We start from the raw sequence: 11,827 nt of genomic DNA, 5'->3' as shown, positions 1-11,827 counted from the left end.
TGGATTAACTGATTAGTTGTTTGGGCCATAAAATGTCAGAAAATGGTGAAAATGTGGATCAGTGTTCTCTACAGTCCAAGATGACGTCCTTGTCTTGTTTTACAACTCAAAGATATTCAGTTTACTGTCACAGAGATTAAAGAAACCAAAAAACACTCACATTTAAGAAGCTGAAATCAGAGAATTTAGAGCTTTTTTTCTTAAAAAGTGACTCAAAACAATTTATCAATTTTTAAAATAGTTGGCAATTGATTTAATAGTCGGCAACTAATCAATTAATAGACTAATCATTGCAGCTCTAATGATCTCTAAATAACAGAATCCCGGGCTTCAAGCTTCATTCAGCAATTTGGCCAAAAATTTTCATCACAAGATCCAACTTTCTTGTTTCTGCAGCTTTCAACCACATCTCATGGCCTTCCTGAGCAGACAAAGTTGCCATGTGGTCAGCGGGGGCGGTTCAATTTTGTTATCATTCTTCGACCGCCTGTTATCACATGACTGAAATTCTTCAGTTATATGACGACAAACTGAACCATCTCAGTGACTCTATCTCTGCTCGCTGAAAAAGACCCACGAGATGTGGTTGATAGCTCTGGAAACAGAAAGTAAGTGGACCTTGTGTTGAGAATCCTGCTTTTTGAGATCTGTGTTTGAAAATTTGATTTGATTTGATACTTGAGACATCTGGTGTACAAAGTTTTGACTTTTTGTTCCTGAAGGGGCGCTAGAGGAGTGCAGGGGATGTGAACTCAGTGAAAAGTTCTGGTTCAGTTTGGGTTTTGTCCCGATGATCAGCATCCTCTCAACTCCTGAACCGTCCAGTCGCAGCTGTACTTATGTTGCAGTTAGCATTCAGAAGTTCTTGTGCGAGGGGAGATACAGTATCTGATTTTGGCAGCGGCAGTAGTCGTGGTAACAGCAGTTGCAGAAATGGTGGCAGAGGTAGTGCTGCATCAGTAGTCGTCATAGCGATACGTGTTGGGGTAGGTGTAGCGGTAGTCGTAGCCGTCGCTTCGCTCTGTTTTGGTCTGCAGAGGTTCAGGCTGAAAAGACAGAGACTTGATGACACCACCTGACTCCTCCGTCACCTTCACCTCCGTGGAGTATGAGGAGGAGGAGGCATCGTCCAGCAGGGAGGAGCAGCCGGGGAGGCCTGGAGGTTTGGGAGGAGCGCAGGGCTGGTAGGCTGGGAGGCCGGCTGGAGGTTTGGGACACGACTGGTAGGAGGGGAGTGCCGCTGGAGGTTTAGGACAGGGCTGGTAGGAGACCTGAGGAGGAGGATCAGTGCTGCTGTTAATGTGACAGAGATAGAATGGGTTAACTTCCACCCCCCCAATTCATAGCGGTGTAACGGTACACAAAATACAAAATACTGCTTTGTACGTTTCCAGTAGAGCAGAAAAAACAAAGAGGGGATCGACCATCACAGAGAGGGGAGGGAGACCACCGTCATAGAGAGGGGAGGGGTCAACGTTCACAGAGAGGGAAGGGGTTGACCGTCACAGAGAGGGGAGGGAGACCACCGTCATAGAGAGGGGAGGGATGGACTGTCACAGAGAGGGAAGGGGTTGACCGTCACATAGAGAGGGGAGGGAGACCACCGTCACATAGAGAGGGGAGGGGTCAACGTTCACAGAGAGGGAAGGGGTTGACTGTCACAGAGAGGGGAGGGGTCGACCATCACAGAGAGGGGAGGGAGACCACCGTCATAGAGAGGGGAGGGGTCAACGTTCACAGAGAGGGAAGGGGTTGACCGTCACATAGAGGGAAGGGGTTGACCGTCACAGAGAGGGGAGGGAGACCACCGTCACATAGAGGGGAGGGAGACCACCGTCACATAGAGGGGAAGGGTCCACCATCCCAGAGAGGGGAGGGGTCAACCGTTACAGAGAGGGGAGGGAGACCACCGTCACAGAGAGGGAGGGGGAAAACGGAGTATATTTTAATAATAGTGTTGCACTCGGCCAGTGTCATGGGATGATTGTCCAGCTCTTGTTTGTCATTCTGACGGCAGCAACACTACATGAGCAGGGTAACCAGGGTAACCAAGGTAACCACATGGATGTATTAAGAAGAACTGGATACAGCATGGGAGGCGGGGCCCCATTCATTCCTATGAAAGCTGCTCAGTGGTGCTTGAAGCCAAAAAAGCAACTAAAAAAAGCAACGTGTAAACTAAGGCTAACTCCCAGTTGACTGTCTGCTAACTTGAATGGGGATAAAATAATTTAATCGTGCAACTCTTTTAGACTTTCTTAATGTTATCAGACTGAATCAATCAAATTCTGATGTTGAAACAAGTCATTTCGCAGGTTGTGTTGCTCAAAAAACTTAATCCACTGTTTTACAGCTGCTGCTTTTCACATTATTGAAAAATGCTTTTTGGAACCCTGTTGGACCCAGAATTTGTAATTACACAGTTTGCCCACTATGACAAATTGGCCTTAAAGCCCAGCACACTTCCTGGGGGCTTAGGTAACCAGGGTAACCAGGGTAACTTGGCTAAGCTGGCTAGCATACATCCATGAGCACACTACAGCTAAGTGGTGCCCTGTGAAAATGTTCTGGGTGAAACTTGTGCTCTAGAATTATTGTTCTGCCTGTCGGTGCAAGTTATGAAATTATGAAACTATTTTGACTGGCTCATGGAGTGAACCGAAACAAACATCCTATACCAAACAGTTCGGGATGAATATACATTATACAGTTACACCACCCTTAGTTACTGTTGCTACACGTACCAAGTTTCTACTGTAGCACATATTTAGTTTACAACGATAACAGAAGCAGATTTACCATCCAAAGGGACCAACTGCAGGCTGTACATGAGGGGACCTCACGTCTGCCAGCCAATAAGAAGAGAGCCGGGGTCCCAGGTGGGAGGAGTGTCACAGTTTTCCCACCTCCCTCCTGGAGTCTGCACACAGTTCTGTTTATACAACATCAGGTGTTCAAACATGTTTGGACCAAATGTACTCTTGTGACCACATAGATGCAGAAACTATAAACTGCATTTAAAGAGATGATGCTGCTCACTACTCTACTCTGTTCTCATTGGCTCGCAGACCTCGGTCATGTGATTAGTCCAGTTGGACAGTCCTGATGAACTCTACTCACCTTGGTTGTTGTAGTGATGATGGTCTGCAGTGCTGCGGGGGACCCTGGGGCGTTGCTGGGGTAACGGCAGGGATACTCAGTGCTGTAGTAGTGGTGGTTGTCACCGTAGGGGGCGGAGCTCTTCAGCAGCTCCTTCCAGCCCGGAGGAGGCTTCGTCTGGGGGTCAAATGAGGAAGAGGAGGAGGAGGAGAGAGGAACTGACGCCGAAGAGGAGGAAGAAGAGGGGCCGAGGACTGGAGCCACCCTGCATACAAACAAGACATGGATTAGACCTGTTTACACTGTCAGTATGTGGTTTACATTACGGGATCTGGTCTGGAGTGTTGGAGGCTGACCTGGGGTCACAGAGGTCAGAGGTCACAGGATACGACGGCGAGGTCAGGTATCCTTGGAACTCGTAGCCGGGCCGGCCCATGTAGAGCCTGGGATTGGCTGGTTTCTGCAGTGTGGGCGGGGCCTCCCCTAGTGGATTGTGGGGGTTGTAGTAGGGGTCTGGGCTCTGGAATGCTGGGTAATGCTGCGGGAAGTTCGGCTCAATGAAAGAGATCCGGTCTGCCGGCTCGACGCAGGAGAGCAGGGCGGGGCCCAGAGCCTGAAGTAAACAAACAAACAATAAACAAAAAACATTAATGATCTGTTCCAGAAAGCTGGTTTAGTGCAAAGAGTTTAACCCCGAGATGAAGGAAACTCTGAGTTTTCAGTTCCAGAAAGAGGTAACTTAAACTCTGGGTCAGTCGCCATGGTAACTGTGAAGTTAACCTGCTCGCTCACAGGTCTTCTGAGTTTCTCGCTGTCTCTTACAGAGTTTCATGTCCTCGTTCATTCAGTCGTATCAAAGCTTGTATTGATTGTTCATTAGTGGAGCTTTACTGTCCTGGTTGGATGTTAGTTTGTGACTCAGGACTTTCTTTAACAACATTACTGCTTTTATGTGCATCAGTCGTTTCTTTCTCACATTCAGATATTCCACAGCGTGAATTCATCCTCAGCTCAGAATCAAACCGCTCATGTTCTTCTGTTATAACTCTGATACTCTGATCACATCGATCAATCACCTGCTGGTTATCAGAGCAGATCAATCACCTGAAATGTTTGTGGCACATAATCTGTAATCTCAGTTTAAATCTGTATGAAGCTTCATACACATAAGATCAATGAATAATTATCTCCATCACTCATGATGTGATTGATGCACTGATTGAACAGTTCGTAGTTGTTGTGTTTGTAGTTGTGTTTGTAGTTGTGTTTGTAGTTGTTGTGTTTGTAGTTGTGTTTGTAGTTGTGTTTGTAGTTGTTGTGTTTGTAGTTGTGTTTGTAGTTGTGTTTGTAGTTGTTGTGTCTGTAGTTGTGTTTGTAGTTGTGTTTGTAGTTGTTGTGTTTGTAGTTGTGTTTGTAGTTGTGTTTGTAGTTGTTGTGTTTGTAGTTGTGTTTGTAGTTGTGTTTGTAGTTGTGTTTGTAGTTGTTGTGTTTGTAGTTGTTGTGTTTGTAGTTGTGTTTGTAGTTGTGTTTGTAGTTGTGTTTGTAGTTGTTGTGTTTGTAGTTGTTGTGTTTGTAGTTGTTGTGTTTGTAGTTGTGTTTGTAGTTGTTGTGTTTGTAGTTGTTGTGTTTGTAGTTGTGTTTGTAGTTGTGTTTGTAGTTGTGTTTGTAGTTGTTGTGTTTGTAGTTGTTGTGTTTGTAGTTGTGTTTGTAGTTGTTGTGTTTGTAGTTGTTGTGTTTGTAGTTGTTGTGTTTGTAGTTGTGTTTGTAGTTGTTGTGTTTGTAGTTGTTGTGTTTGTAGTTGTGTTTGTAGTTGTGTTTGTAGTTGTGTTTGTAGTTGTTGTGTTTGTAGTTGTGTTTGTAGTTGTGTTTGTAGTTGTGTTTGTAGTTGTTGTGTTTGTAGTTGTTGTGTTTGTAGTTGTGTTTGTAGTTGTTGTGTTTGTAGTTGTTGTGTTTGTAGTTGTGTTTGTAGTTGTTGTGTTTGTAGTTGTTGTGTTTGTAGTTGTGTTTGTAGTTGTGTTTGTAGTTGTGTTTGTAGTTGTTGTGTTTGTAGTTGTGTTTGTAGTTGTTGTGTTTGTAGTTGTTGTGTTTGTAGTTGTTGTGTTTGTAGTTGTGTTTGTAGTTGTTGTGTTTGTAGTTGTTGTGTTTGTAGTTGTGTTTGTAGTTGTGTTTGTAGTTGTGTTTGTAGTTGTTGTGTTTGTAGTTGTTGTGTTTGTAGTTGTGTTTGTAGTTGTTGTGTTTGTAGTTGTGTTTGTAGTTGTGTTTGTAGTTGTTGTGTTTGTAGTTGTTGTGTTTGTAGTTGTGTTTGTAGTTGTTGTGTTTGTAGTTGTTGTGTTTGTAGTTGTGTTTGTAGTTGTGTTTGTAGTTGTGTTTGTAGTTGTTGTGTTTGTAGTTGTTGTGTTTGTAGTTGTGTTTGTAGTTGTTGTGTTTGTAGTTGTGTTTGTAGTTGTGTTTGTAGTTGTGTTTGTAGTTGTTGTGTTTGTAGTTGTTTGTAGTTGTTGTGTTTGTAGTTGTTGTGTTTGTAGTTGTGTTTGTAGTTGTTGTGTTTGTAGTTGTTGTGTTTGTAGTTGTGTTTGTAGTTGTGTTTGTAGTTGTTGTGTTTGTAGTTGTTGTGTTTGTAGTTGTGTTTGTAGTTGTTGTGTTTGTAGTTGTTGTGTTTGTAGTTGTGTTTGTAGTTGTGTTTGTAGTTGTTGTGTTTGTAGTTGTTGTGTTTGTAGTTGTGTTTGTAGTTGTGTTTGTAGTTGTTGTGTTTGTAGTTGTTGTGTTTGTAGTTGTGTTTGTAGTTGTGTTTGTAGTTGTTGTGTTTGTAGTTGTTGTGTTTGTAGTTGTGTTTGTAGTTGTGTTTGTAGTTGTTGTGTTTGTAGTTGTGTTTGTAGTTGTGTTTGTAGTTGTTGTGTTTGTAGTTGTTGTGTTTGTAGTTGTGTTTGTAGTTGTGTTTGTAGTTGTTGTGTTTGTAGTTGTGTTTGTAGTTGTTGTGTTTGTAGTTGTTGTTGTCCACCTGTGTTTCGATGAGTCGTCTCTTGGGAGGGAACGGTGGCGAGCTGACTCGTCTCTTCACAGAACTTCTTCTGGCTTCAGTCTCAGACTTGGACTCTGGTCTGGGATGATCGTGGACCCCTTTAGCCTGGAAGACCACAACAACAAACAACAACAGTAAATACTCATGTGAATAACACCATAAACAAGATCAGCAACAGGTTTAGACCAGTAGAGACTGGTCTATGGGGCGGAGGGGGTGGGGGTGTCACCTGGAAGAAGATGGCCTTCCCATCGACCCTCCAGAAGTTGGTGACGGGGTACCCGCTGTGGCCACGACACGGCAGCAGCTCCAGACCGCCGTTACAGCTCGGACACAGCTTCTCTGAAACACAGAATCCAGACAGGTGAGGACGACCACACCTGGGACCCGAAATACCACACAAGTTCAACTAAGTCTGACTCTGTTTGGTTATCTGGCTTCACTGAGCCTCACATTGTCCATCCAGAACCAGAACTATGAAGCTATTACCAACCAGCTCAGTAACTCTGGTTTAACAGCTACAAGTGCATTCATGTGAAAGAGGCGGGTTGTTAATTACGAGCGACGTCATCAGAACCATGAATGAAGTTCTTCATATGAGATGAAACAGTGAAACCAAGAACCTGCAGATTCAACCAAGTGAAATGTAAACGAGCCTGTAATCACACAACAAACAGTAGAAATCATAAATAAATAAAATACATGTAGGAATTATTCTATATGACTGAAGTATAGAGGGAGTATTTTTACTGTTTAGAAACCATCTGAATATGTCACATAACAAACTTAAAGTAACGTCAGACTGTTTCTGCTGCTGAAGCAAAGAGTGTAAAAGTAGTTAATGACTGATGATTTATAATCATGGAGCCAATTAACAGTGAGGATTATTGATCTCTGGTGTTTATCTGCAGTTGTCTGATGTTATTCTGACTGCAGCCATGAATCAGAGAGTAAAATCACTATTAAACTATTAAAATATGTGTTAAGTGTCGTAAACGATCTCCGTTTGTTAGAAGCTCTGATTTAAAACCAGAAACATGGGAAAATAAAATGTTTCTACTGATCTATAAAAATATATATTGATCTCTTTTAAAAGTCACTTTATTGTAACTCAGGACTTTTGTCCATGTCGAGATCCTGTAGGAATGATGACGCTTTATTTCCAGTGATCTGATTGGTCAGTGGTCGGGGTGTTGCTCCTCTGAACTTAAGCTGTTCATCAGTTACCATGGTGATGTATCCTGGTTAAAAGCGAACCAGCTTCATGATATCTGAAAACCTGAGCTACTAATCTGACTTTGTAGTCCAGGACCCTGGACACAGTCTGGTTCTGGTTCTGGTTCTGGCTCTGGTTCTTACTCTGCTGTTTCTGCCGGGCCTTGTCGCAGATGGCGGGGCGGAGCTGCAGTCTGGAGCCGTCAGGCAGCGAGCAGCCTCGAGAACACACCACCACACCCAGACACGACTTCTTCAGGATCTGACAGTTGTGGTTGTTGGTGTTCCTCATGGCCCAGCCGGAGAGGTGTCTCTGAGCGTTCTTATCCTCAGCTGCACCAAGACAACATCATAGAACAATTACACCATATATGACATAAAATCATCAGATTACATTGTGCTTGGATATTTTCCAATTGATTCTCTGCTCAGTTCAACTCTGAGTCACATGTTGAACTTTACCAACAAACTGATTCATTTTACACACAAACACAACAACACATGTGTCAATCAGACACACTGAGCTAAAAACACAACAACAGGCAGCACATGAGGATCTTTATTAGGGACTGAGCCCAAAAGGCAGAGGACTACTGTAAAACCGCCTAAGGGCGAGGACCCTATTGTTTTTTGTGTGTTCCTTTCTTTCTTTCTTTCTTTCTTTCTTTCTTTCTTTCTTTCTTTATTATTATGCCACTTAAACCCTAACTTTGACCCCCTAAACATGCTCAAAAACTCACCAAATTTGGCACGCACATCAGGTCTGGTGAAATATTTGATAAAATGTAAAAATTAACCCCTAAAGTGCCAAAATGTGCTCTCTAGCGCCACCTATGTAACTAAAATGGCCACCACGGCCCGTAGGAATGTCGTAGAGAGTTCAAACCAAAACTCAATTATTTGTCTCATCAAGACCTACAAATCATACACTGACACCCCTGACCTAAATCCAACAGGAAGTCCACAATCAGCCTTTCAATGTAAGACTTTGCTCCGATTTTGGACCCCTAACAAACGTTTTCTCCTCCGAGGGCGTTAATGGTATCGGCTTCAAACTTTAATACATGACTTATGACACTGTGCTAAAAAGAAGTTGTTAGAAACTTTGTAATAACTCGAATGGTTTGGATTTAATAAGCCCTGAAAGTTGCAGTGCCACATCACCCTTACAATGTAAACCAATGGGGAGGCAATCTATGGGCATGGACTTTGTGTCAAACAGAGGCTTCTGACGTCTAAACTATAAGTCTGACCACTTTCAAACCTGTATCAATGGAATCGCAACAAAATTTCCTACTAAAATATGATTTTCAATGTAAGATTTGGCCAAAGTCATGGGATTTATGAGGATATTTCACAAGAAGCGTACTCTAAAATCCTCCTCTCCAACTGCTCCTGGTGATGTCACTCCCTCAGTGCTGTGAAACATTCTGCAATACACACTCATTATAAAATCACAGGAGGAGCAAGAAAAGACTTTAAAACTCACACTCTAATATCTCAAAAACAGTAAAAGATAGAAAAAACATGTAAATTCAAGATTTGTAGGTCAAAGTCTCGTGACTCATTTAAAGTTCAAATGAAGTTTGTATCTAAAACTATGTGGAAGCAGTAAATGTTCAAAAAGCTGTGTGTTCGTTCACGCTCTCCATTCAAATATATGAGTATTTTTCTGTGTCCAGCTGCAGTTACTTATTGTCTCTACACACCTGACAGTACACATGTCAATCAAACTTTCAAAATAAAAGCACACCACACTTATAAGAAATATCCCTCATTTTTAAAAAGCAAAATGATCTGATCCCGACGGGCCAGAGTGCGAGGTCCCGACCAACGCTGCTTGCAGCTTTAATTACATCACTGTTTTATTGTGTTTATGTAGTTTAATAGTTGATAGTGTATAAATGTGTATATTGTGTTTATGTAGTTTAATAGTTGATAGTGTATAAATGTGTATATTGTGTTTATGTAGTTTAATGGTTGATAGTGTATAAATGTGTATATTGTGTTTATGTAGTTTAATAGTTGATAGTGTATAAATGTGTATATTGTGTTTATGTAGTTTAATGGTTGATAGTGTATAAATGTGTATATTGTGTTTATGTAGTTTAATGGTTGATAGTGTATAAATGTGTATATTGTGTTTATGTAGTTTAATGGTTGATAGTGTATAAATGTGTATATTGTGTATATGTAGTTTAATGGTTGATAGTGTATAAATGTGTATATAGTGTAAATACAGTCAGATGTGTAGCTCTCTATAGAACGTACTACAGTGTATCTACAGGAATGAGTCATAGAAACGCAGCAGGAAGCTTTGGTCTTGTGTTTTGGTTGAATATAGATGTATTTCAGTATGAATACATGTTAGTGTTTGAACATAAACTGAAGAGTTTGGAAGTGAGGATGTAAACATGTCAAGTGTTTTGTTGCTTGTTTGTGTTTGAAGGCTGCAGTCACTGAATGTTTTCTGTGTGAAGAGTTTGAACATGTGGACTCAGTATTGATCCCTGCAGGGAACCAATCAGAAACATCTGTAACCATGTGACTCACCGCTGTAGATGTAGCGGACGTAGCCGTCGGTCCACTCCTGGAACGGGTCGAACTGCTTCGTGTCCTGCAGACATTTAATGAAATGATTCATCTTCTCGTTGATGTTTCAGAGTAAAAGTGTCAGAAAGTGTTTGCTAAAAACCTCAGATAATCAGATTATAATCAATACTGAACATTAATAAACACTTCAAACACTTCACATCTGATTGATTTATTGAACTGATCAGTTATTGAATAAATGTGTCTCCTGTGTGATTATTGTTTTCTAACAAGCAGAAAAGAAACATTTCTGTAATAATCCTGCAAGAATCAGGTTTGATTATTGATCAGCTCTGATCATTCTATGACTTCACAGATATGTTGATTACAAACGTTTCCTCTTTATGTTTCTCCAGTGAAATGAGTTTTATATAAGAGACAGAAGACGTTGAGATGTTCATTTTAATCGACCTTTAAATCAATAAAACAATCAACAGTTAAACGTCCTTTTATCTGCTTATAACTACATTATAAACATGTATTAACTGTTAATCCGCTGGTTATTATTGATGATTGATCAACTCTTCAGATCTAAATAATACAGACTGACTGAGTTCAGCTGTTCGTCACCATGGCAACTCAAGAGCCACTTACGGGTTTTTCTCCCAGAGCTTTCAGTGGTTTTTATGGTTAGTTTGTGCAGAACTGAAATAATCAGATTTAAACGTTTATTATCCGACTGCAAATGTTTGTTTGTTGCTCAGCAGCAGATTAAATATTCATATTACATTATTGATCATATTATTGATCCTGATCGGGTTATATGTAACTGACAGGACATATTATTGATCCTGATCAGGTTATATGTAATTGACAGGACATATTATTGATCCTGATCAGGTTATATGTAACTGACAGGACCTATTATTGATCCTGATCAGGTTATATGTAACTGACAGGACATATTATTGATCCTGATCAGGTTATATGTAACTGACAGGACATATTATTGATCCTGATCAGGTTATATGTAACTGACAGGACATATTATTGATCCTGATCAGGTTATATGTAACTGACAGGACCTATTATTGATCCTGATCAGGTTATATGTAATGATGTGACTCGTTGACAGGAAGCTGTTGCGTCTGGTTTGCGTTCATGTTCAGCAGCAGTAAACGGTGCGAAAGCTGTGGCTCCTGTAGGTCCTGAGGGCCGCTGTTTCTGCTCCTCTAAACTGGAGCTTTAATGAAACATAACAAACACACACACACACACACACACACATACATACACACACACACACACACACACATACATACACACACACACACACACACATACATACACACACACATACATACACACACACACACACACACATACATACATACACACACACACACACACACACACACACATACATACATACACACACACACACACTACACACACACATACACACACACACACACACACACACAGAGTAACACACACACACACATAGTAACACACACACACACATAGTAACACACACACACATAGTAACACACACACACACACATAGTAACACACACACACACACACATAGTAACACACACACACATAGTAACACACACACACACACACATAGTAACACACACACACACACATAGTAACACACACACACATAGTAACACACACACACATAGTAACACACACACACACACACATAGTAACACACACACACATAGTAACACACACACACACACACATAGTAACACACACACACACACACACATAGTAACACACACACACACAGTAACACACACACACACACACAGTAACACACACACACATAGTAACACACACACACACACAAAGCTGGTGTATTTTGCTTCTGTTCTGTATTTCAGATGTTCGTGTGATTCAGTATCAGAATGTTTGTAATGAAGCTCCGTCAGCTGTCGAGATGTTTTGATTTTA

General features: G+C 41.3%; 1 protein-coding gene across 1 annotated transcript in view; it reads right to left on the bottom strand.

Moving 5' to 3' along the window:
* Nucleotides 1-248: 248 nt before the first annotated feature.
* The window catches only part of gcm2 (glial cells missing transcription factor 2), a 14,671-nt gene continuing 3,092 nt past the window's right edge, over nucleotides 249-11,827 (bottom strand). Inside the window, exons 2-8 of the mRNA XM_042399725.1 lie at nucleotides 9,884-9,947; nucleotides 7,475-7,663; nucleotides 6,345-6,457; nucleotides 6,095-6,220; nucleotides 3,456-3,712; nucleotides 3,121-3,364; nucleotides 249-1,271 (exon numbers count right to left, since the gene is read on the bottom strand). Of these exons, the coding sequence (XP_042255659.1) occupies nucleotides 957-1,271; nucleotides 3,121-3,364; nucleotides 3,456-3,712; nucleotides 6,095-6,220; nucleotides 6,345-6,457; nucleotides 7,475-7,663; nucleotides 9,884-9,947 (1,308 nt within the window). The 3' untranslated portion in view covers nucleotides 249-956. The remainder of the gene's footprint in view (nucleotides 1,272-3,120; nucleotides 3,365-3,455; nucleotides 3,713-6,094; nucleotides 6,221-6,344; nucleotides 6,458-7,474; nucleotides 7,664-9,883; nucleotides 9,948-11,827) is intronic.

This window comes from Thunnus maccoyii, chromosome 21, assembly GCF_910596095.1.
Source record: "Thunnus maccoyii chromosome 21, fThuMac1.1, whole genome shotgun sequence".
NCBI lineage: Eukaryota > Metazoa > Chordata > Actinopteri > Scombriformes > Scombridae > Thunnus > Thunnus maccoyii.
The sequence above is the reverse complement of the archived record's forward strand: the minus strand, read 5'-3'. Positions and strand labels throughout refer to the sequence as shown.